Source organism: Solanum lycopersicum, chromosome 1 (assembly GCF_036512215.1).
Source record: "Solanum lycopersicum chromosome 1, SLM_r2.1".
In the NCBI taxonomy this organism is placed as follows: Eukaryota; Viridiplantae; Streptophyta; class Magnoliopsida; order Solanales; family Solanaceae; genus Solanum; species Solanum lycopersicum.
In genome coordinates this window covers 73,303,969-73,331,811 of record NC_090800.1, presented here as the reverse complement: position 1 = coordinate 73,331,811, position 27,843 = coordinate 73,303,969, and the positions used below count along the sequence as shown (strand labels likewise).

Here is a 27,843-nt window from a genome sequence, read left to right as displayed (position 1 = left end):
CTTTCGGCGTCACTATTATTGTAGGATAAACATTCTCCTTATTAAATATTTCTAAAAGGTTTTGTCTTTTAATTTTTGTAAACAACAATAGTACTTTCATTTTCTATCTAAAAGAAAAAGATAGACCCAACTTTATGCAATAAAGCTATTTGTCATATTCTACCACTTTGTCAGTCAAATTTTGCATTCAAATAGGGGAGGAAGATTCTAGAGTTGTGGAGAGGCTTATGGAGAACTTTAGAACCACATATATATTTTCAAGAACACTATAGAATTCTCTAGAACATGTAGAGAATTCTAGAATGTGGACCAAAGTGTAAATATAGAGGGACTTGTATGGTAAATATTATTTACAGAAAGGCTCCTAGGAAGTAGTATAAATAGAAGATTTCCCATTTGAAAAATCATGACTCAAGTTGTAAGCAATCTTCCAAACAATACAAAACCTTCTTATAAGGCTCTATTATTTTTCTTTTCATTCTTTTAGCAATCTTAAGTACAAAGAGCTCAACACGTTGAAAGATTAGTGAGTAAATTGTCGAGTCCCCCCCCGCCCCCCGGACCTCGAGGCGCGGTGTCCTCCTATGCCCTCGGACCTCGAGGCCTCCCCTACCCCGAAGGAAGTAAGCAACCTTCTTTTAGTAATGAAGGAGAAATTTAATACAACTAATTCTTAGACTTGGAATCTAATCCCAATCTTTTAGTAATTACGAGTCATAACATAACAACCATATACTATAATTTTGTATAACTAGTGTGTGAAGAAATTAGATCTTGATGGTTGCTGTTCCATACTACAATCCCTTAAGAACTGAGTAATTTAAAGTTCATTTTTTCGTAATAAGTAAGTTAACAATAATAGAAGACCATATTATTTTTTCAAGAAATTCAAGTTTTCAAAGTTGTACCATATTATTTTTTCAAGAAATTCAAGTTTTCAAAGTTGTAGTGTGAAAGAGGACAAAGAAAAGAAGGATATTAACAGAGAAACTCAAAAATGAGTAAAGAAATTGAGTCAATCGAGTACATATCTAACAGGAGGAAATTTGATCCTCTTGGTGCTGGAATTTGCGCGTCGGACGAGAAAAACAGAATCAGTCTGTTAGGGTTGGAATGAAGACATCGGTCTTTTTGATTTTTTACAATCTTATCTTATTTTTTAAAGGAAAAATTACGCAACAAAGCAAACTTATGCTATTTAATTACTAATCATAGCTATAGTTTGCTATAATTACCATTCGCGACAAACATTGTATATTAATTATGTAGGTTGACTTCGAGCTTGTATAATTAATCACATTTGTATGTGTATAATTCACCAGAATATACAAATGCATATGCATAATATATAACATATATACATATACAATTCACCTCTCTCCCACTCTCTTTCAAGCCTCTCTCCTCCCTCTCCCAATCTCGCTTGCCCTATATACAAATGTATATGAATAATGTACAATTATATACATATACAATTTACTTCTCTCCCACTCTCTGCCCTCTCTCGCTCTCTTTCTCCTCCCTCTCTCAATCTCGCTCGTCTTTCCTCCCTCTCCGCTCTCGCTTTTCATATATACAAATTCATATGTATAATATACATTTATTTAACCGATATACATATACATTTCACTTTCTCCCTTTCTTTTCCCCCTATCTCTCGCCTTTTTCCTCTCTCTCTCAGTCTTGCTCGAATCTCTCCTCCATGTAACATATAACTACGAGTTGTAATTATGAAACTATAGTTATGGAGAGTAATTAAGTTATTTTTGAATGGCTATATGTGAAAGTTTTCCTTTTTTAAATGGTTAATTGCATTATACAATTTGAAACATAGTCAAAATGAGTTAATTAATGAATTTACCAAAGATTTAAATAACACGAGTGTTTTAATCATAACAAAATAAAATAATTAATCTAATTATAAATTAAATAACTCAAATAAGCTATTATTCAAACTAAACTAATTAACAAGATATTTAATTAACTCTTACCGTATCAATTCAATACTATCTTTATTTTTATAATAAGTTAGAGGAAATTTGTCTCCAAACAAACATTTCTATAATGTTAGAGAAGATACACCAAAGTTAAAATATTGATCAGACCACGAAACAATGGTTAAAATTGAGATCATTTAAATTTAATGAATTTCTTAGCGCGGGACATTGTAACAACAATAATAAAATTATAACAACAATAATAAAATTATAACAACAATAAATTTAATATAGTTTTATGAGAGGAATTCAAAAAAGGTAGACCATCAACTCAAAATAATAACAAATAGCAAGATACAAAGTAAATGAAACAACAAATAATAAGTAATTATAAGAAGCTACACGGGTACTAAATAGTAAATACTACTACTAATAAGGAGGAGAGGGGATGAGACTAATCATGGGTGGAGCCACGTAGGTTTCAGGGTGTCCAATTGGACACCTTTTATCGTAAAGTTTTGACTTAATATTAATATATAGAGAATTTGACCCCCTAAAATTACTAAGTAAATGTGCAGTGTAGTTGCACTACCCTGTTTGATTCCCCGCAGGGATGTTTTCTTTTTTTCTGTAATTATTTTGGCATCAGACCCAAGATCAATTTAAAATTGAATTATTTGTATAAAATTTCCTTAAATCTAATAATATTTCCTCGCGGATTTTTTTCAATTAAAATAATTTTTGATACCTTTTCTAGTAAAATAAGATCTCCTTAAATTTTAGTACTTTTTACTTATGGAATAAGTTTTGCTTTGCTTTTATCAGTTGCTACCGCGACCATTAAAAGAACTTCCTAAGCAATGGAGTATATTAAAAATGAACTTGCGAAATTGAATAAATGATGAATTTTTAAATGATTGTATAGTGTCTTATGTAGAAAAGAAAGTACTATTTCTAATGAGTCTATGAAAATGTTTCAGGACATATAACCTCATGGATTATAATTATAGTAGTATATTTAAATTATTTTTTCAATCGTATTTTATTTTCTTTATGTTAGTTTTGAACTAATTAAAATAAGTTAAAAATTGCTCAACTTGATTATTTGTTTTGGTGATTCAAATTTCGTTTTTTTTGAAAACAAAATTACTAGAAAAAGTTTGGACACCTTCAGTAACTGACCCTGGGCGTCTCTCACATGAAGATGATGCAAACATTCTTACTTTGTACCAAGTTACTATACGGAGCAACAAGTACCAAGTTTTCATTATGTACAACTAATAGAATGGGTTTTACATAAACACGGCCATTACGCTAACAGCCACAATAAACTAAAAGTCAGTGTAGCTCCCAACTCACCAACGAATGGTATGTACATACATCCACCCAAATATAAAAGCAAGAAGAGAAGATCATACTACCAAAACTATAGCTGCTCTTTATTCTGCCCAAATGAAGCAGATGCAAACAGCTTGCACCGCCGCCGTCAATGGCTCCCTTTGTTGTCTAACCAGCTCTGCAAGCTATACAAGGCTTCTGCAGAGAAGCTGCAGCTCCTTAATCTCCTTTGACGCATTGGTGATAGCTCTTGATGATCAGGGGAAGTAAAGCATACAACAATTACTGTGAGATTGTCAAATGTATTCAGCCGCAACGCCTCCATGACAAGGTCCTTGGCACACTGTTCAGGATCATCATGCCGTCTTAGACCTCGACGCACTAGGCTAACTGCTTGTTGACTAGACAAGACATCCCAGATTCCATCACAAGCAATAATAAGGAATTCATCCTCCTCTGTCAGAACTATTTGTCGAAATTCTGGCTCAGCAATCAGAGGAGACGCAGAGCCACGAGGCAGCTTCATGTCCCAGTCCCCCAAGGCCCTGGTCACTGATAGTATACCATTCAGATAGCCATCATCAATAAATCCACCTAACTCTTCAACACGCCTCCTCTCCGATGGATAATTTGGTCTATGGTCTTGAGACATGTCAATTGCCTCTCCGTTACGGCAAAGGACTGCTCGGCAGTCTCCTGCATTTGCCACCATTAATAGCCTAAAAACACAACAGAGAAACATTTAGATAACAAGAATACAAATACATACGCAAGGCTAAGCAATTGTTCCATTGAACAACCAGGTCAACTCTAATGCTCACTCCCTCAGCAACTTCGTTGTAAAATCAATATTTATGGTACAATACTTGGTGAAACAAAGTCTAGCAAATACATATTCACAGACCATTTATACTATCTCATATTTCAAGCAGTATCCTTAGGTGATGTACTTGAATGCAACATAGCAATGCGTGTCAGTACACCATAACCATTTTTCTACAGGACGGAGAAGTCGTTACTTGTTAATAGGTGCATCACACTGAATCACGATCTTACCTTCCCAACACAAGAGCTGTCAGGGCAGTGGTTCCAGAAGAACTGCTAACATTGCAGTCATCAGCTAAAGCGAGGTCAGCCAGAAGAAACCCCTTCCTAAGAGAACTCTCCACCCCTTCTAGAAATGCATCATCAACTTCTGAAGTCTCTGGAAAATTGGTGTCTGAAAATAACAATCTGAGTACATTTTTTCTCACATGAGCTGCAGCTTCCGGTCCTCCATGACCATCAAATACCTATGAAACTAAATGTTAGACAAGCTCTGCCTTTGAAAATGCTCAGGGACGAATAAGACACCTGCAAATAATTAGCAGTTACCCCATAGAAAGCACTGGGCTTCGGAAATTTCATGAGTGAGCCAAGATGTGCAGATAGATCATCTATCCTTATATGTTCATCTTCCATGAACCTACGTGGGCCAGTATCAGCAAAGCTACCTGAGCGAATGCTAGGAATGAATTGCAATATTGTCGACTCTGGTGATTTGACATCCTGAAAAAAGGGTCCGTCAGACTAATCTTACGCACAACCGAGAAAAAGAAAAACTGATACTAACTAGAATTAATCATTTTGGCAGGGGAGAGTTATATTGAGCAAAAGGCACATCGGCTGAATATACCAAATTTTAAAAAAACAAAATCCCCAAATGAAGGAAGGGTTTGCACATGAATTTTCACGTTGTCAAGTTAGTAAATTAGATAAAAGACAAGTCAACACAAGTGAGAGGTGACTGAGCAAATATCTAGCACGATTTATCAGGTTAACTACTTCTAATGATAAAATTTCAATAATATGTTTCATCCCAAACATCTGAATTCTCAAACTCTTTTAAGTGTTCACCAGTTTGTCAATCTAGACAGAAGCTTAAAATGTCTTAGCATGAGCATTAACCAAACATCAAAAAGGAACTTAAAAGTTAAACGGTTACAAATTTAAGAAAATACCTCAGTTCTCATGAAGTTCTCTGATTTGTTTAGAACCATCAGCTCTAATTGCCAGTATCCAGGTGGTGTGACTTAACCATGGATAACCTTTTGTTTTGTTGAAACAGAACAAATTTGGATGTCCCTGCTTAGGTTGGTATGCTATGTCATTTGCTAAAGGTAGGATTATTAAGATCCTTCATCTATGTACTTAAAGTATCTTTGATTCAATTAATAGTTTTTCTCAAGTTATAGATAATTTATATGGATTAGAGTACTATAATTACTAAGAAAACATAATTGGAATCTCATTTTCTCTTAGTTAACTTTATTACTCAAACACCTTTTTTTCCATCAAGTTTCCTAATTTGTTTACAACCATCACCTCTAATTGCCATAATTATTGATAACTTTCCTGTTCATGGAAACGGAACAAATTTGGATGTCCCTGCTTAGCTTGGTGTGCTACGTCATTTGCTATGGTACGCTTATTAAGATCATTCATCTATATACATCTACTTAATCATTGATAACTTTTCGGTTCATGGAAACGGAACAAATTAGGATGTCCCTTCTTAGCTTGGTATGCTACGTCATTTGCTAAGGTAGGCTTATTAAGATCATTCATCTACATACTTAAAATATCTTTGATTAAATTAATAGTTTTTTTCTAAAGTTACAGATGATTTTAATGGATTATAGTAGTACAATTACTAAGAAAACATAATTGGAATATCATTTCCCTTAGTTAGCTTGGTTAAAGACTTGCTATTAACAGCTTATTTAGATTTATTCTTTGAAGGAGAACAGTGAAGTAATGTAACTCATTATCCCCCCAGTTCCTCACCCCCGAACAAAAGAGAAAGAAGAATCTGTCCTCCTCCTTGCCCTGCCTTTCAAACCCCTCTGACATCCTCTTTATTCAAACAGCAACATGCCAGAAAAGTCAAGCTACCAAGTTATCACAACTCGCATTAGAAAAGAAGAAGAGTTGGTTTATTTAGTTGGGAGGACTCGACCAATTCTTAACTATTAAGACTACCTTAGCAAATGCTATAAATAGTATATTGAAAAAGCCAATTAAGCTCTACATTTCCAGACAACATTGGTCAATTGGTCATTTTCCATCAGTAAACAATTTCAACATGGCTGATTACCCACATGCACCTACCGATTCATTCTAATTCGAAATATAAATGTGGATGCATCTTCATTGACCACCAAGAGATACTTAACACTGTTGGTGTGATGGGATCCTCCGGAATTTTCATGTGGAATATTTTTGCCTGAGCATCATAATTACATTATTCGCTAAATTAGCAATAGCCGTTAACTATAAAACCATCAACATTAACATAAGAAACTTAACAGCTTAAAGGAATTTGTTGTGGAAGGAGATAAGAAACATGCCAGCTAAATCAAGCTACCACTTGAGCACAACCCGCATCAGACAAGAAACACAGTAAGCTTATTTAGTTCGGAGGCTCAACTAGTTCTCAATCCGCCTCAGCAACTAAAAGCTATTATCCCTTATCCGTACTTTCTGAAAGTTGATTAAGCTCTGTTTTCCAGGTTTACATTGGCCGGTGTCTTTTTCCAACACACATTAAACACTTCCGATGTGGCTGGCTAACCATATGCAACTAGAGTGTCATTGTAAATGTGAAAGTGGATTCATTTTCTCTGACCGCCAAGAGATAATTTTACACTGTTTGTGTAAATGGGGTCATGCTTACATTACTATCTATACTTAAGAATAGCCATTAACTATAAACCCTCGAGCTTATCTCATTTTCTTGACTCGTTTATGTCAAGAAATATACGAGGTAAATAAAAGGACCTTAAACCACTTCCTTTAAATGGATGCCCATCATGGCCCCTACTCTGATTACCATAGAACTCTCAAGCTCAACAAAAAGCACTCACAAAAATTTCCTTATACATACTAGTTCTCTCTTCAGACACCTAAAACCTTTTCTGTGCATGTAATGATACTTGTCCAATACTTATGAACTCATACAGTTGATCATAATTGTCGAGACTCAAAATTTGATAACACCCATAGCTTCAAACAAACACAGAGTCATAAGCAAATACATTCAAAAGGTCATGCTTAGAACATCAGTCCGTTACTCCATTATAATATCCACTGTAATGCAGAAAAATAAGCTTATATAAGTTGTTGAAACCCTAAAATTCATATCTATGATTGATTAGATTTATGGCAAAAAGATACAACATAAGCTAATATACTCAAGCTTTTAAAGGGGATCATCCTTTTAAGCTCAAAAATGAAATCAAGATCCAACACACCATTGAACAAATACATCAATTCCTTAATCTTCCAAAGACAAGAAGGGACCTGAAGATACTAAAACACAAAACATCAAGATCCATAGAAACAAACAACCCCATAAAACAATTCAATCAAACAATCAACTACATCTCAATCCAAAGCCTTTCTTCAAAGAAAGGGCAACTAATAAACAAAACAAAAAAAAAATAACAAGCTACAGGGGAAAAAATGACTTACCAAATCAGAACAACAGGGGACATCCAACACAGGGATGGTATGTTGAAGTTGAACCATAACCTCAGCTTCAGCTCCCATTTTTAGCAAAATCTAAACAAAAAAACTGGAAATTGAGCGATGGAAACTGAAAATACTTCGTTATTCTTTGATGGGTGTGTGTAAAGATTCGATCTTTTTGTGCAAAGAACAAGATTCTAGGACTTTCTTGAGAATTCAATAAAGACAGAAGCAAAACAAAAATCTTGATAAGCTGGATTTCAACTGCTGTTTATAGAAAAATTCTGCGTGTGAGAAACAGCTGTAAAAAAGTCGTGGGGACGGTGGACGCGTGTACTGTCTATAATCCAAAATGGTTTTTCTTCAAATCCTAATGAACCTTCGATGAGAATTAAGGGGTAGGTTTCATCTTTTTGGAGATATTTATCATTTTTTATTTTCTTTTTGAAAAAAATAATAAGTTAAATTTAGTAATTGAACCTACAAAAATAGTATGCTATAATTATATACAATTTTTACTTTTATTAGTGACAAAATAAACGAGAGGTAATGTTTTCTTTCGAATTTTACATTTTCATTTATTAAAATAGTATTTTATGTGTAATTTTTTTTTATTTTTCTTCTCTCTTTATTTTTTATATTTAATCGAACAAAAATAAGTCGATACGATTGAAATTGAAAAAATATTTTAATGATGATATACATGACCTTCAAGAAGAATTAGATGAGAGATGGAGCAAAAAAATTTAGGGCTAAAAACATTCCTACAATACTTATAATATATATACATATTTTCAGAAATGTTATGGTCAATTTTTTTTCCTTTTATACATATCGTCAAATTAAATATAATTTCTATTTTTTTTCTTTTTAAAAGGGGAAAATGATCTAAATAATAGTTTAATTTTGTCCGAAATTATTGTTTTGTTATCAATCTTTATGTAGAACCTTTTATTGATATACTATTTAAAAGTGTATATGAAGGTATATATATGTCCACATGGACACATAATTATGCAATATTTTTTTATCCACATAGGCACATAATTATCTTTAAAAAATACACTATTAAATAGTGAAGGGTAAAATATCTTTTTCAAAGTTTAATATCATTACAGTAATTTCAATCAAAATTCATATATATTTCTGATCTTTGAAAACTTCCTTTGGAATTTTATATCTTTTATTTATTAAATTAAATTAAATGAAACATGCATTAGAAGGGAAAATTAGTACGATTACAATTATTTCAATTAATATTAACTAATTTAAAAGTCTTTTTGCTAAAAAAGAAGTCAAAATAAAAGAGGGTAAATGTATATAAATTCTTTGAATTCCTAAAATCCAAAGTATATAAATTCTTTGGATTCCTAAAATCCAAAAATCTGAAATTTCAAATAAAAAATCCAACAAGAAAAGATAAAATTTGAAATCCAAAAATTCAGACCAATATTCTAAAAATATACTATCTTTGTTGATTTTTACTTGTTCATTATTAAAAATATATATTTTTTCTATTTTTACTTATTTACTATGACAAAAATATATATTCATTAATCATTATACTAAAAATTATATTTTTTCTTTTCATTAATTATTATACTAAAAATTATATTTTTTTCTTTTCTAATTATCTATTATAATAAAAAAAATTCACTTTTACTTATCACTTAAGCACATCAAGATAATTTATTTATTCATATTTTATCCTTTATATTAATATATATACATATTTTTCCAATCACTTTTCGAACTTTAAAACTTATAATAAATATTTTTTTTTGCTTTTATTAGTTACTTTAGCATATTAAGAGAATTTTCTTTTTCATATTTTATCTTTTATACTAATTACTTATTTTTTCAAATTGGTTTTGTTATTATTATTATGATAAAATATTTAACACTTATTAAATCATTATCTTTAAAAAACTTATATTAAATAAACAAGTAAAAATATTTTTTTTTCTAAAAATAAATTTCAATTCCCAATCATGCTCCTGCACAGGAAAAATGGAAGCTTCGGATGCTGGACGTTTGAATATTTGTTTACCCGCTTTGTTTGACTTTTCAACTTATTCATATTTGGTCAAAGCAATTTGTCACTTTGGTGTATTTATTAGTGATGACGATAGAAAAAATATATTGTATAGAGTGGTTATATTAAATTAATATAATTTTATTATAAATAAAATAAATTATAAATTTAAATATATGATAAGTATGTATTGATCGATATAAACGCCTAATAAGTTTTATCCTTAAAATGGTTTTAAAATGGTTCAACCGTCCAAGAGATCACTAGTCACTCTTTACTCTTTTTCGTTTTAAAATATTTTTATATTTTGCTTTTTGAAAATTAAAATAAGTAACTTTTATAATTAAATTAAATCAAATTAGTTTAATATAACATAGGGAAATACACTTTTTAAAATTAAATAGTAGATATTTAAAACACAAATTTCATAGTGTTATGAATTAATTACATCTTATTTTTAGTAGAATTATGAAAAATATTTTCCTTAATATTGAAAGAAAAGTCTTTTTTTCTTAAATTTAAGGAAATTAAGTTAATTTGAAAAATATTTTCCTAACTTGAAAAAATTGGAAAAAAATATTTTCCTCCATACCAACCATACCCTAAAAGTAAAGAACATTGGCTATTTTTTTTAATTAGCTGGTCATTCACTTCAAAATTCAAAGTGACGTGTTTAAACAAAAAATAAAATAAATAAAGGCAAGTTGCTTAAGCTCTAGCAACAAACTTAATAAATAAATAAATTCTAAAATACATGCTCAAAGACTAGCGACTTTATAAAATAATTCAAAGACTTAAGTTATCGACAACCTCTTAAAGTTATCCACAAATTCATGATATAAATGAATTTTGCGAATAATTTTAAAGGATCGTAGATGACTTAAGGAATCATAGAAATCTCTATACTTTTCATTTCTGTGAGAATTTTTCTTCAACTTTCAAGTTGTTTTTATTATATTTTAGATGAGTGGTGACTCTGGGATATCTATATACCCTGAAGAAGACAACATTTTCTGCTGTAAAGGGACAATAACTGGCAGCAAAGATACACTTTCTGAAGATACAAACAAGATCTCTCTTCTATTTCCTGCTGATTACCCTTTTAAGGAATTTCTAATTAAAGTTTGGAATTAAGCTTAGTTGTTTCATATAACTTTGTTTTTTTTGGGATAAAACAATTCATATTATTTTAGTTGATGACTTGGTTTAGAGAAATGGATATAGGTCTTGATGTACTCTAGTGTATCTTGTTTCTGATTTAGCATTTATGATGATACAAGCCTGTTCTCTCTCCACTTTTTATTCCTTTCATGTCCTTCTTCAGAAAAAGTAAGAAAAACCTTTACTGTCGTCTAGAGAATGGGGTAGTCCCATTGTTGTAGTTGATGTAAGTAATTATACTGTATTTTATTATGATGATACTATGGACAAGTAAGTTTGTGTTCACAAATTACAAGTGGTTAAGTAGCTTGCACATTGATGGAAGGAGTATAACAGGAAAGATTAAAAGCATCGGGTTAGTATGGGACAAGATTTCATAGCCAATGTTCGTGGTGGATGTGGACAAGAAGATAGAATACTTTTGGCATTTTGCTTTGTAAAATGTAATTGTGTATATTCAGCAAAGGCAGTAAAAGTTCATCAATGATGTAAATGAGCTTAGCTTTGTGTCATTGTCTCACCTTGTGAGACTCATTTTTGAAATGTCCCTCTCTGTCTTTTCTCCTTTGTTTTTTCAAATAAGACGCATGGAAGAATATTAATCATGTCGTCAGTATGTAAATAATAACAGTTGCAATTCATTTTCTTGATATGACATTTTGCTTTGTAAAATGTAATTGTGCATATTCACGCAAAGGCAGTAATAGTTCATCAATGATGTAAATGAGCTAGCTTCGTGTCATTGCCTCACCTTATGAGACTCATTTTTGAAAGGCTAAGTTCTACTGTCTCTCTCTGTCCTTTCTCCTTTGATTTTTCGAACAAGATGCATGGAAGAATATTAACAATATTGTCAGTATGTGAATAACAACAGTTGCAATTCATTTTCTTGATGTGGCATTTTGGTTTGTAAAATGTAATTGTGTATATTCACGCGAAGACAGTAACAGTTTATCAATGATGTAAATGCGCCTAGCTTCGTGTCATCGCCTCACCTTGTGAAACTCATTTTTGAAAGGCTAAATTCTGGTGTTCCTCTCAATCCCTTCTCCTTTGATTTTTCGAACAACATGGAAGAATATTAATCACGTTGTCAGTGTGTGAATAACAACAGTTGTAATTCATTTTCTTGATATGGGTTTTTGATTTGTTTGTGTATTAGATCATTTAAGTCTTTTCTTGAAACATGGATTATGGATTCTTTGATCAGGAGGGGCTTTGAGATGGTTTTATTTGGGGGGAGGGAGGGAAGGCCTCAGGGCAGTGCGCCTCTAGTCCTCGGGGAGGGAGGGAGGGGGGAGAGAGGGAAGGCCTCGGGGCAGTGCGCCTCTACGCCTCGGGGAGGGGGTTGGGGAGGAGGAGGGAGGGAAGGCCTCGGGGTAGTGCGCCTCTGGGCCTCGGGGAAGGGGGATTGGCGGGGGGTAAGGGGAGGGATGGCCTCTGGGCAGTGCGCCTCTGGGCCTCGGGGAGGGGGGGGTTAGGGGGGAGGGGAAGGAGGGCCTCGTGGTAGTGCTCCTTTGGGCCTCGGGTAGGGGGTAGGGGCGGGGGGGGGGGAGGGTAGGGAGGGCCTCGGGGCAATGGGTAGGGGGGAGATGGGGGTGGGGGCCTCGGGGCAGTGCGCCTTTGGGCCTCGGGGAGGGGGGTTATAGGTCGGGGAGGGGGGGTTGGGGGGAGGGAGGGAGGGAGGGCCTAGGGGAGAGGGGGTTTGGGGGGGGGATTATTTATGTTCTTGCAAGATGATGAAGTTAATTGATTCAATCTTTTCCCCTCTTTTGTGTCTATTCACTTGTCCTAGTCATTTCATTTAGAAGAAACTTGTTCTTCTTTTATATCAATAAAATATGTGATTTTCAAGCATATGGACTCGTGTGTGAAGATTTTGGGAAGTGAGAAGCGGAAAAAACCCTGATGAAAATTATGAACTTGTCACAAACTTAAAAGACTTCATTATTTGCAGTATCTTTCAGACAAGAGTTGACGTTTCTTCCTCCTTTTTTTTACAGTATCACTCTTTTAGGTGTTTTCTTCATCTTATCGACAAATTCAGCAGTCCTGTTTGTTGGCAGCTCTTCTAGTATAAACTGTGTAATTAAACAAACTTTGTCTGCTCTACTAAAGAAATTTCTGATAATTTGTATATGGAGGGAATTTTTTTTTTGCATTGCAGTTATATGTGTCAAACCTTACTTGTAGGTACATGCATTGTCGCTCCCAAAATTTTAGGTGGGAATAAAGCACCATCTCCCGTTGATGAAGTTGGAATGGTAGAGATGACCCAGGCTCTGAAACTAATTGATGTTTTCTATGAGCAGGTTTGGCTTCTCCTTTAATGTTTCCTGTTATGTGCATAGTAGATGCATATTTCGCTGTTACTTATCCTCAACCACCCCCTTCACCCCAACAAAACAAAAGGGGGAAAGAGAAATGCATGTAGTGGTGTTTGGTCTGGCTTAATCCTTAATTATGTAGTGTGTGTACAAGTTACAAACTGTGCATTTTTCTCTTTTTGGCCTTATCAAAATTTCTGGTGTTTTATTATTTTAGTGTTGTTCATTGTCTTTAGTCTTGGTATCCTTTCTGATAAGTCCACTAAAGTATAAAAACCTTGGTTTTTCTCAATGTTCGATTAAATTCCCTTTTACAAATGCATTTAGTCGTTGACTATCTTGCTAACCATGTCTAAGGAATATCTGTAATAGTTTTCCTTACTTTTTCTTCTTGAAACCCCATAGCTGGGTTGTAAGTAGACTATTTACAATGGAAGGAATAAGAAAAGCCTTCCTGATACGCCGAATAACCTCCTCGACGAGCTGTACGCAGAAGCTTTTTTTTAGGCTCGTAACATGTGTGTGTGTGTGTGTATATATATATATATATAACATACATACAAGTAGCACCATAAAAGTGCCATCAATAATTAGAAGAAGTACCCAAACTTGTGTATAGAAGTGGAACAAAAAGTGGTCTTTCACCTTTCCTAAGAAGATGAGTCACTCCTATAGTCCTTTTAGGTTTCTAAGTACTAGCAAACACAGGTGGAAGACTCTGCATGTAGTAGCTTCACATAGGCTAGTGTGACATAGTCTAAGGTTTGATGAATTATTTCCACTGAATGGACTGAATAGGCACAATGTACTTAAAGGATTCATGTAGCCGACCTTAACTAATTTTTAATTGAGGCATAGAATATTATTTATGTCGATTTTTTACCTTGAAGTGAACTTAAGCTTTCAAAATGGAAGAAGCTAAAGAAAAAGAAGTCAGAATTTCGGATTTCATTAGAAGGATAAGTAGGAATTGTAGGACAAATTACTTATTCCCGTGTTACTTCTATCTCTTTCAAATAAATAAAATAAAAATAACTCAGTTAGGTTCCTCATTCAATATCCATGTGCCCTATGCTTGCATTCCAATTACACTATCTTTCTTTCTCTATTTCTCCAAAAACTTGGTATTGCTCACATTCATCTCTTGTTAGTGTGCTTAAGTTAAAGGATTTCGTTTTGGTGTTTCCAGGCGCAAACTTACGCAAATCTTTGAACACTTTTTAGCTACTTTTGGTTTGCTAATAAATCTGTTTAATAAGGGTCACACATTGTACAATGTAGGTACTGGGTCTGAAAAGCGAATATTACTTACTTGGAGGCATGAATACGCACGAACTGAAATGTTCATTCATTTCATGAGAAAGTTTTGGCTGAAATACTAAGCCAAAATGCCAACATTGAGTTTCAAAGAGTCAAACCAAAATGCCAATCGTCACGTATGAGGAAATTCAACCTGATACTCAACGTATTGCTAATGGAGTTCTCCAATTTTCTTGTCTCATCTTTGAGTTCCTCACTAGGTGAGATTTAATAATTACCTTTTTAAGAAAACATCATGTATATAATCTTTCAAATTAGCTTATCAATGTGTGATATGAATTATCATACTGAATTTAATTAATCTTTTCTTTGTTTTGTTCGTAACTCGGGGACATCTGCTGGTGAGAGAGAGTTGATGCCATAACTCAAGATGAGTTAGACTGGAAACAACTACTATACTGCCTTCTCATGCCCATGATGAATCAGTTGTTGCCAATCTGTGTTAAGAAAATGAGAAATTACTGGTTGTAATAAATCATTCAGAAACACGAAGTAACTGAGATTTTTAGAACCAGTAAATAAGATGAACAGAAATTTATTTGTAAAAATAATTTAATATGTAAAACTTACCAGAATCTTGAATACTCTTTCACAAGTTTAGGAAGAAAATCAAGTCCACTGAATTCACAGTGTCCCCTTAAGGAAATTATTCCCCTCTAGTATCCGAGGTTTGATTTGGAATATAACCTCCCAGGGTAAAATGATCTTAATCATAGAGTATAGATACCAAAAACTCTACTGTCAGCGATTCAATCCACAGCAGGAAAGTACACGAAGAAAAATGTGTTTTTTTAAGAAGAAGGAAGATCAAAAAATTCGTTAGTGAATATTCTAAAGACTGAATGGTATTTATAGGCAAGAGTAATATATTCTGAAAGGTTAAAACCCTTTCAGAATTGACACAACCATTAATGAAAGGTTGCAAACTTTCAAATGGTATTGACTGTTCCTGAAAGTTGCAACCTTTCAGAACAGTGGCGGGAATTTTTAAATATAACGGAATTTAAAACGGGTCACGAACGCGGATCCGAGTCGGTTAACTAAAAAGTTGAAAATATTTCGGTTAATTTCTGTTATCGACTGATTAATAAAAAATAATTTTTGGCCATTTAATTAATTAAATAAATAATTAAAATAAATTTGTCCAAAAAATTATCTCTCGATCGATCATTTGCCAAAGCCAAAGCCAAAGCCGAAGCCGAAGCGAGCGAGCGACGACGACGACGACGCGAGGGGGGTCCCTCTTTCCAACCCTTTTAATAATTAATAGGAGTGTTTATTTATTTAAACTCTCCTATTTTCATTTCCATTACCGATGAGGGACTATTGCCTTTTTTATTAAAGGATTAGAGGACTTTTCAAGTTCACAACCTTTCAAGTTCTAAACTTTTCAAATTGCTCTCATTCCCTCTATTTCCCATCAATTCTTGCTACATACCCAACAATCCCCCACATTGATGGGGAATAGTTATAACATAGGAATGCACGGACAATTGTGTACGTTACAAGCAAGGATTAATTGCATCTGGATAAGTAGGTTTCCCCTTGGACTTTCCGTAGTGAACATATGTCAGATATACTCGGTCAATCGGTAGATGTGATATCTTTGAACCGTCGAACTTTGGTGTATACCTAGACAACCATATGTCACACAATTAACCCTTTACTGTTTATGATTCTTACGGTTGTGTTCGTTTCAGCCATGAACACCTCCTGGTTTCATAAGTGTATAGAGAATAGGCTTTTGACGTAAAATTCTCTTTGAAGCGGCTTCCACTTCACACTCACATAGGTGATTTCTAACCGTGTCATCTCATAGATACACTATTTGGTCAAATCTACCAAACTTAGCAAATCATTAAAGACTTTAAGCTTTATTACCTCATTAACAAGCCTTAAAGTCTTAACCTTTACCTGAACATTGTCTTCATCATGAGAATGGATTGAGTTAATTGACAATGTTGAACCGTCAGCCACAACTTTGTTTTTCTCCTTGAATTTAGCTCTTGGGATCTCCAGTCCGCTAGATAGAGTTACCGTCATGCTGACTTGTCCTAAGCCGTAAACCCATTCCCTTAGATGATCTTTCAACTGCCTCTCTCACTAGGCCTTTCGTTAGTGGATCTGACACATTATCGCTTGACTTTACATAGTCAATTGTGATAATTCCACTAGAGAGCAGTTGTCTTATGGTGTTATGTCTACGTCGTATATGACGAGACTTCCCGTTGTACATAACGCTCCCTACCCTACCTATTGCTGCTTGACTATCGCAATGTATGCAAATTGGTCCAACAGGTTTGGGCCAGAATGGAATATCCTCTAGGAAATTTCGGAGCCATTCCGCTTCTTCACCAGCCTTATCCAAAGCAATGAATTCAGATTCCATTGTGGAGCGAGCAATACATGTCTGTTTGGAAGATTTCCAAGAGACAGCTCCTCCACCAAGTATGAATACATAACCACTCGTGGATTTTACATCATTTGACCCGGTGATCCAATTTGCATCACTATATCCTTCAATCACAGTAGGATATTTATTATAATGGAAAGCATAATGTTGTGTCCATTTTAAATAACCCAACACACGTTTCATAGCCATCCAGTGAGTTTGATTCGGATTACTAGTGTACCGACTCAGTTTACTAATAGCACATGCTATATCTGGTGCGCGTGCAATTCATAATATACATCAAACTTCCCAACACTCTGGCATATTCCAATTGAGAGTCACTTTGACCTTCATTCTTTTTAAATGTACAATTTAAATCAATTGGAGTTTTGACTACATTGAAATTCAAGTAATTGAACTTATCCAATACTTTTTCAATATAATGAGATTGAGATAATGCTAGTCCCTGGGGAGTTTTGATAATCCTGACCCCTAAGATCAAATCAGCAACTCCTAAGTCTTTCATATCGAACTTGCTGGACAACATGCGCTTAGTAGCATTTATATCGTCAATTTCTTTACTCATTATTAACATGTCATCAACATACAAACAAACAATGACTTCATGATTCATAACGTTTTTAATGTAAACATATTTATCACATTCGTTAATCTTGAATCCATTTGCCAACGTCACTTGATCAAATTTAGCATGTCATTGTTTGGGTGCTTGCTTGACATAAAGTGACTTCACAAGTCTGTACACTTTCTTTTCTTTACCAGGAACTATAAACCCTTCAGGTTGTTCCATGTAAATTTCTTCCTCTAACTCTCCATTTAAGAAGGCTGTCTTTACATCCATTTGGTGGATTTTAAGATCATGCACTGTTGCTAGTGCTATTAACATCCTAATTGATGTTATCCTTGTTACTGGAGAGTGTGTCAAAGTAGTCCAGACCTTTCTTTTGTCTATACCCTTTGACTACCATTCTAGCCTTATATTTGTCAATAGTCCCATCAGGTTTCATTTTTCTTTTAAAGATCCATTTTGATCCTAAAGGTTTATTTCCTGGAGGAAGATCAGTCAATTTCCAAGTGTGATTGCTTAAAATTGATTCAATCTCACTATTGACTGCTTCTTTCCAATAAGTTAACTCTGACTAACTTTCAGTTTTATACGGATAAATGTTTTCAAAAAACTCTGCATTATCTGATTCAATTATCGTATTAACATGAATCTCAGGATTATCAGATTTGTGAACCAAAAATCGACAGGCTTTACTATTCACAGCATACCCAATAAAGACACAATCTATTGTTTTGGGTCCAATTTTAATCCTCTTAGGTAAAGGAACCTCTACCTTGGCTAAACACCCCCACACTTTGAAATATTTCAAGTTGGGTTTTCTTCCTTTCCACAACTCATATGGAATTGATTGTGTTTTTCGATGGGGTACTCTATTGAGTATTTTATTAGCTGTAAGGGTGGCTTCCCCCCAAAAATTTCGTAGTGAACCAGAATTGATCATTAAGGCATTCATCATTTCCTTTAATATTCTGTTCTTCCGTTCTGCCAAACCATTTGACTGTGGTGTATAAGGTGCAGCAGTTTGATGAATAATACCATATTCCAAACATATCTCTGCAAAAGGAGATTCATATTCTCCACCTCTATCACTCCGAATCATTTTTATCTTTAGATTCAATTGGTTTTCCACTTCATTTTTGTATTTCTTAAATGCATCAATTGCTTCATCCTTATTATTAAGCAAATATACATAACAAAATCGAGTGCAGTCATCAATAAAAGTTATAAAATATTTTTTCCCACCACGAGATGGTGTTGACTTCATATAGCATATATCTGTGTGAATTAAGTCTAAAGTTTTAGAATTTCTTTCAACAGACTTGTAAGGATGTTTAACAAACTTACTTTCCACACAAATTTCACATTTCGACTTATTGCATTTAAAATCAGGCAATACTTCTAGATTAACCAATTTTCGCAAGGCTTTGTAATTTACATGTCCCAAACGGGCATGCCATAAATCACTTAACTCCAATAAGTAAACAGAAGCAGAATTTTTATTAATACTGTCAATAACCATTACATTTAGTTTGAAAAGACACTCATTGAGGTAGCCCTTTCCTATAAACATTTCATTCTTACTTATTACAACTTTATCACTAACTAGGACACACTTAAACCCGTTCTTAACGAGTAGTGCAACAGAAACTAAATTCTTCCTAATAGTAGGGACATGCAGAACATTGTTTAAAGTCAACACTTTGCCGGATGTCATTTTCAGCATTACTTTCCCAGTTCCTGCAATCCTTGCTGTTGCTGTGTTTCCCATGAATAAATCTTCATCGTACTCAGCAGGAGTGTACGTTGCAAAGGCTTCTTTTGCAGAGCAAATATGTCTAGTAGCACCTGAGTCGAGAAACCACTCCTTAGGATTTCCAACTAAGTTACACTCTGATATCATTGCACACAAGTCATCTGCATCTTCCATCTTTTCCACGATGTTTGCTTGACTTTTGCCTTTGCCTTTGTTTTTGTCCTTTCTTGGAGCATGACCAGAAGATCTATGACCAGCCTTGCCACAATTATAACAGTTGCCTTTGAATTTCTTCTTGGCCTGTTCTGACTTCTGCCCGTTGGACTTCTTTCTCTTTTTGTCTTTGGTAGGAGCTTCTTCAACAATATCAACTCCAATGATTGTTGAACTCTTATGCGACTTCTTTTCGGCATTTCTGTTATCTTCCTCAATCTTGAGACGAATCACAAGATCTTCAAGCTTCATTTCTTTATGCTTGTGCTTTAGATAATTCTTGAAATCATTCCACGAAGGAGGCAACTTCTCGATCATTGCAGCCACTTGAAAAACTTCATTTACTACCATATCTTCAGCAATCAGATCATGGAGAATAAGTTGAAGTTCCTGCACTTGTGATCCAATAGTTTTACTATCTACCATTTTATAGTCTAAAAACTTTGCGACCACAAATTTTTTCAAGCATGCATCTTCTGTCTTATATTTCTTCTCAAGTGCATTCCACAACTCTTTTGAAGTTGTTATTGCACTATAGACATTATATAAGTCATCCTCTAAAGCACTCAAAATGTAACCTTTACATAGGAAGTCTGACTGTTTCCATGCTTCAACAATCATAAATTTTTCCCTGTCTGACATATCATCAGCAGGTACTGGAGTATCTTCACTTGTAAATTTCTGCAGACCAAGAGTGGTAAGCCAGAAAAATACTCGTTGCTGCCATCCTTTGAAATTCACACCTGTGAATTTACCCGGTTTCTCTGCTTGTGATGCAAGAGTTCGGGTTGGTGCAGCAACAACAACTGTAACACCAGTGTTTTCCATTTCTGATAAACAAAATTGATACAATATAAGTAAGCAATAAATTATAATTGCAGACTTAAATGAGTATAAAATCACAAAGATTTTTGTCTCCACAAGAAACACAAATTTAAAATAATTTCCTTAAGATTGTTGCGAATCTGTGTTAAGAAAATCAGAAATTACTGGTTGTAATAAATCATTCAGAAACACGAAATAACTGAGATTTTTAGAACCAGTAAATAAGATGAACAGAAATTTATTTGTAAAAATAATTTAATATGTAAAACTTACCAGAATCTTGAATACTCTTTCAAAAGTTTAGGAAGAAAATCAAGTCCACTGAATTCACAGTGTCCCCTTAAGGAAATTATTCCCCTCTAGTATCCGAGGTTTTGTTTGGAATATAACCTCCCAGGATAAAATGATCTTAATCATAGAGTATAGATACCAAAAACTCTACTGTCAGCGAATCAATCCACAACAGGAAAGTATACGAAGAAAAATGTGTTTTTTTAAGAAGAAGGAAGATCAGAAAATTCGTTAGTGAATATTCTTAAGACTGAATGGTATTTATAGGCAAGAGTAATGTATTCTGAAAGGTTGAAACCCTTTCAGAATTGACGGTATTGACTGTTCCTGAAAGTTGCAACCTTTCAGAACAGCCGAAGCGAGCGACGACGACGGCGCGAGGGGGGTCCCTCTTTCCAACCCTTTTAATAATTAATAGGAGTGTTTATTTATTTAAACTCTCCTATTTTCATTTCCATTACCGATGAGGGACTATTGCCTTTTTTATTAAAGGATTAGAGGACTTTTCAAGTTCACAACCTTTCAAGTTCTAAACTTTTCAAATTGCTCTCATTCCCTCTATTTCCCATCAATTCTTGCTACATACCCAACATCTGTAAGTGCTATTGTATTATGCTTTCGATATTTATCTTGTTAGCGAGAGTTATCATTGTATGCAAATTTTATTCTACTTTCTATTTATGAAATCAGAATTAGCAAAAACTGTCTTTACTACAAAAGGGACAACCTCAAGATGAGGCCTTACGATCATTACAATGTGTATATTATCCCCAACGAGGCTGTTTCCAGAGCATGTACTCAAATGCTCTGTGGTCTACTTTGAGATATTCATTTTCTTCAACTGAATGGGCAACAACTTGCTAAAAATATCGCATTTGGGATATCAAATTGCAGAGTTTTTGACCCTTCAATTAGGGAAGTGAAAACCAGAATTTCGAAGGGATTATTACTAGAATTTGGCCAAATACAAAAGTACATATTGAAATTGCAATCAATATGTGTTCTCTTCCCTTTTTTTTGCAGCTACGTGTAGGCAGGTTGCTATACACTGAACCCTTTACTGATATGTCTTGCGGATTTGACCCTATTGAAGTTTTATTAAGTTTTAAGGGTGTCTAAAATTGAGCTGATCAATAAATTGAATTGGAAAAAATGTTCGATTGGGTTATAATGTTAGCTGAAAGCTGAAAGCTGCAGATATAGACCTCGTAAGCTGGAGTTTGCAGATGTAAATTACATTATATTGGAATATATATAAAAGGGTTGTCTTCAATACACCTAGAGACTACGTATACGTCTAGTCTAAATCTGTAAATAGTGTTCAATTGTTTTATCGAGTCATTAATATACAAGCTTTTAATACACCTTCTAACACTACTAATTGGTAGGTATACAAGGTTCTAACACACTGAGGGACAACGGAATTCAGTTACAACAAGCATCAACTACCTCTTCTATCATTTCTCAATAAATAGCATAAGCTGATATTTGGTTTTAGGCAAGGCTTGCACAGAGAAACGTGGGATCTTTATCCATGTATACACAAATTTTCAAGAACTGGAGAAGTCTTCCCTGTTAAAATTTGATATCTTCATGCCCATATTGTCCTGGCAAAACATCAAGTATGCGATTGATGGACCAAACAAGGAAGAGGATAAAACTTTACCTTAATGATGTCTCGCCTTGAACATAGGATGCTAGGACAGCCATGTGAAAATGCTCGTTTTACACAAAATTAAGCTAAATTTCTTAGGTGAATTTGCGGAAGGATACTGCAGTCAATGACTGCACCAATATCGGGCTCTCCAATGGAAAAATAGAATCGAAGCAAAAGCCTTGATACTGCAGAGCCAATATCTAGTTTACCACATGTATTTCAACACTATTCACTTGAGAATATATGAAGGAACATAGACAAGATATACAAGTAAAATAACCAAAACTATACCATCTAAAATATGAATATCATCCTACTTTTAGGATGGAAAATAACCAAAACTAAGTACCTTATAAGAACACATCAAATTCAAAACACAGGCAGATAACCTTCAAATTTATAGCATGCTATTCAACAATCCGAGCTTGATCTGCCATCTGAAATTGTCTTCATAAAACTAGGAGCAAGACCTCAAGAGTACATCTTAATTAATATGATCTATGAAGCAACTATAAGTTAGTCATAGTAGTTAAGAAAAATAACATACCTTAGACGGATTCTTGTTAAGCCAACAGAGGCCCAAAATGCTAGTAGTCACTCCAAAGAGTGGAATATAACTGAAAATATTTCCAGTATCATGGTTAACAACCCCATCCAAAGTTCCAAAAGCCGTTAGACTAGGATTAATTAGTGGGGTGATACTCAAACTGTCTTGGTTGAAGGCTCTCGCTTCCTTCTTTGATATTATTGCTGATATTAGACATGGGAAGGAGAAGCAGATGAACCAAGTTTGGCTGCACAGAGGGACCTTGAATAAAAATTTGGACTTTTCCTACAAGAAACTGCCTCCTTTATCCGAGAGGATTTATTGTGGCACTCACGCATTACCTCTACCTGTTTCACCCATATGCAAAACACTTGCAACATTTTCTTTTTGCCTGCGTTTGTACGGAAGATACTCATAGTACTGTGAGAAAACAATATTTGCCATTTCTCTGTCTAGTTTTCTTACAAGAAAGTTATCTAGAACTCGTAGATGAGACAATGATGCAATCAAGTAAGATACATTTTGGAAACAACTGAAGTATCTCTCAAATATAGGCTCTAATTAAATTGGCAAGTTTATGTACCTTCACCCCCAACAAAATATTCAGTCATTTTGCCCCACCTCTCTCCTTATATCTTTATTACATTGGGGATTTTTTTCTCTCGATCGGCTAACTCCATAAAGGGCTGGTGGGCAGGGCAGAGCATCTAGCGCCAATGTTGATGAAGCAAAGGTGTCTGTTTACGGTATGGAATAGGAAGAGCCAAAAATGAAAGAGATAATTATTAAGGCCGGCTTCATGAAAGAAAGAAAGGAAGCAAGTTTAGCGAACATAGAGATAGATTTTGGTGTCAACTCAAGAAAGCGATAGGCGAATGGGGATAGGACCGGTAAAGGCAGCTCATTCCCCTAGACAGGACTTCGACCGCTCTTAGTTCTTGGACCGATCAAGTTTTAAATGACTTTGTAGTGAGATCGCTCATGTATCTTCGATATGAAGTCTCCTTCGAACTTTTAGAAAAGGTGCTATTGAGATATTGAGCCCTTATGGTATCTCGTACAGATTTCGATAACTGGCCGAGTAGATAAGTCAACTTCAAAGTGAATTTATTGTGCGAAAAGTACGTTATGATCTATGGTCGCCTGTTGATAGATCTAAAGATTATGTCGTTCTAGCAATTTGCCTTTTATCTACATCTTCCCGCGTAGAGTGACGTCTTTTATAAGAAAACTTTCTTAGTGAAACTAAAAAAAAGTTGAATGACTTTTTAAAATAATAATTATTAATTGAACATATTGTTGTTCACCTTGTATTTCTAAGATACTTAGAACAAAACTTTGAAGAACTTGTTAAGACACAACAAAGTTTAACAACATTTTCAGTACTAGAAAATTAAAACTAGTAGAGAAACTAGAATCAGAAACAATTTAGAAAAAATATACGAAATATTTTTCTTAAAGAAGAATTGTTGTCAATATGTGTTTAAAGAATCTTATTGACTCAACAAACTTTGCAGAAACACTAAGTTACCAAAGTTTAATGAACCAATGAAGAATAAAAGATTAAAAATTAATTCACAAATCTAAAATTTGTAACACATACCAGAATCTGGAAAAACATAAAGAAGATCAAGCCCACTGAATGCAAAGTGTCCCCTTAAGAAAATTATACTCCTCTAGTATCTGATGTTTGATTTGGAATATGTCCTCCCAAGATAGAATTATCTCAATTACCAGTGTATTAAATCCCAAAATGCTGGTGTAAGCGAGCCACTCAACGATAGTAAAGTACACTTAAAATACTAGATTTAGTAGTAGTAGAAGAAGTTCAGAAATTGATTCAGCTAAAATGAGAAGAAATCCCTCAATTTATATAAAACAAAGGATAGTGTGAAAAGGTTTTTATTGTGCCTTACCGGAAAGGTCACATGCCTTTGGAAAAGTCACAATCTTTAGGAAAGATCACAACATTTCATAAAAGTCACAACTTTTCATAAAAGTTGCAACCTTTCATAAAAATCACAACTCTTCATAAAAGTCGCAACTTTTTATTTTAGATTCACATCTTTTAAAACCCAACACATATATCTACTACTTAACAAATTACTACTAGCAATCTATTGGATCAACATTGTTTGAATTGTTACTTTTTCAAAGTAGAGAGTATCTACAGATTTTTCATTTTTTTTATTTATTGGCAAAACAATGTTCATAGCATCTTACAATGGATAAATATTTAATTGGTATAAAATATGATATCAATGTTTACTATATATGCTGAGACTATTTGAGAAATTAAATTTTGCCTTTCAATTAAAGAGTTACCTGTGTGGATGACCACTCGTATTCTAAAAATTGTTGATAAAAAGTACTTGTGTTTCTTTATTATAAAAATATCATTGAATTATTTTTATTTTTCTCAAGAAAATACTAAACATGTGGCATTTTATGAAAAAAAAAAGTAATTTTAATATGCGATTGACGGAAATTAACTCCAAAAATAAAATTATTAATAATGGAGAATTATACAATTTCACAATAAAACACGATCAAACAAACACACAACTTTAAAATAGCTTTCTATATAATGTCTACTCACTCATATGTTATTTTTTCAACTTTTACAAACACTCCATGTCCAAAAAAAAAACTATATAAACGACTCTTTTTTCAATGTTTTGAAGACTTTTATCTCTTGGCTTCACCCACAATATTATTGGTTTTTGACGTCTTAAGTCAATACAATTCAACGCTTTTATTAGTAATTCACATTTTTCTGAATTACGGAGTACCAACGGTCCATTTATTACTTTCTTCTTGTTGTTGTTGAAGAAGAGGGTGATAGAAAAATTGTTGATAAGAGTTTAAGATTTTCGATCGTTTTACATGAGAAGGAGGAAATGATGATGACCCTGAACATGCATTTGTCAATTTTGAGTGCCGTGGTGAAGAGACAAGCAATGGGGGTGAATTCATCTGGGTTGGAGAATAATCAGGCAGAAAAATTGAATGCTGGAGCGGCCAAGAATTGATCAGCATAAATGAATTTTTATTCGAGTGTTTCTCTGTTTTTGGTCTCTGTTTATTACTGTAGGAAAATAATTGGAGTACTGGGTTTTATCTTCTTGTTTGTGTATTTTTTTTTATTACTGGTTCAATGATTCACTTTTTTGTATGTTGGATATGGGGTTTCTTGTATAAATTTGTGTATGCAACGGAAATGTAGGTTGCTTTTCTTCTTGGCTTGAATAAGTAAAATGGTTAATGTTAGGTGGGGTTTCATGAACACACGATTGAAGATACTGGGTAAAAATTAAATTTGCAGTAAAAATTGTGATATTTGGAAGTTGAGTTCTTTGGTTTTTTCCAGTATTCACTGTTCCTTTTGTGTATAATCCCTGGATATTAGCTTGTACACTTAAATCAAGTTAAACTTTCTCAGCATCTCGCCCAAAGAAGCAGTAAACGAGAGCACAACTTTCTAGTCCTTTAGCTCTCATGCTTCAAGTAGCTGATAGTTGAAGGCACTCGAGCTTCTCTCAAATCTTCCAGTCGTCCCCTCTTCTATCTTCAAAATGTATTTCAATTCAATAGCGGGGGAGGGGGGCTTCGAGGCATGGTATCGTGCCTCGGGACAGGCGGGGGAGGGCGCATCGAGGCATGGTGGCTTCCCGATTCAAATTGAACATATTTTGTAGAGTCCACAAAATTTTAATGTGTCACATATGTAATAGATAAGTAACACTTTTTATCTTTTGAAATCTGAACTTTAATTTCTTCAATGATGCTTAACTCTACGCTCTATGTTTCGGTTTACTTATCATATTGCTATTTTTTACACATCCTGATAAATAGAAAATCCACTAAAACAAACTTGGAAGAAGTCAAAGTTTAGCGGACGTGGTTCAGGATTTCATTGTCAAACTGTTATGCAACGGTGCTAGTCTCACATATTTCCTTGGACAACAAAAACATCTTTATCTTCAGTGATATCATCGTGAATGTTGAATGCCTTGAATCGGACCCGCTACAAACAGAAAGGACGGGGGTCTCACTGCCCGGTAAGCGAGTCGGGGGGTCCGGGGGGGCGGAGACGCCCCCGGCCCGACGGTATACAATGTTGTTGTATTGGGCCCTTAATTTTCTGTTGATTCTGTATGTTGGGCCCAAGCCTGTTAGGGCGTAGCTTAGCACTATATATAGACGCTATGGGAAACCCTATTCTGTAATTCTGTTTTTGCCTCTCCATAATAAAACTGCTCCCTCTCTTCCCGTGGACGTAACCAATTTATTGGTGAACCACGTAAATCTGTTGTCTTGTTTTTGCGTTTATATTTTCTCGTATTATCTCAAATTCCGCACAACAGTGAAAGCAAGCATGCATGCTGGCTCTAGTCTAACAATAATTTTTTTTTCAGTATGATACTCATAACAACTAATTTCCATACTTTGATTAGATAGAAATTAGTCATATGATATTTAGCATACGTACTAACACATCCAGCACACGAAATAGTCATTAAAGCCACTGTAATATTCAAATATTTTTTCTCTTAAATTTCTAAATTGGAAGTATACAACTGAAAGGCTAACTTTGATTTTCTATTTAAACCTATTAAGAAGTTTTTGTTCTCCACAAATTACACCAGTGAATGACAGTGCTGCCTTATTCAGCGACTTTTTGCCCAAATGGAGGATAGATACTTGTTTAATTCTTCTGTTTTTACACTAAGTAAGGGCATCAATCTGACTTATCTAGTGCGCATACTCGTTTTGATTCACTCTATTACTTCTGGTACTATCAAAATTTTTATCAATGCTCAGAGAAAGGTTTATCAAACTACCAGGAGTTCATGTTTCTTCCTTCCTTTGTTTACAGTATCACTCTTTATGGTGTTTTCATCATCTTATTGACAATTCAGCTTTGTTGGAAGCTCTTCTAGTAAACT

The 27,843-nt window shown here is 34.2% G+C and overlaps 1 protein-coding gene across 2 annotated transcripts; it reads right to left on the bottom strand.

The window, feature by feature from the left end:
• Positions 1-3,177: 3,177 nt before the first annotated feature.
• On the bottom strand, positions 3,178-8,182 carry LOC101261739 (probable protein phosphatase 2C 47). Of its 2 annotated transcripts, XM_026030736.2 has the most exons (5): positions 7,788-8,030; positions 5,276-6,540; positions 4,650-4,823; positions 4,332-4,567; positions 3,178-3,994 (listed from the first exon to the last, which is right to left on the bottom strand). In XM_026030736.2, exons 2-5 carry the CDS (start codon positions 5,312-5,314, stop codon positions 3,424-3,426), a joined length of 1,020 nt encoding a protein of 339 aa, XP_025886521.1. In that variant the 5' UTR covers positions 5,315-6,540; positions 7,788-8,030; the 3' UTR covers positions 3,178-3,423. The 2 variants fall into 2 exon arrangements, with proteins under 2 accessions (XP_025886521.1, XP_004229184.1); XM_004229136.4 differs by lacking the exon at positions 5,276-6,540 and having other exon boundaries at positions 7,788-8,182.
• Between the last annotated feature and the right edge of the window lie 19,661 nt (positions 8,183-27,843).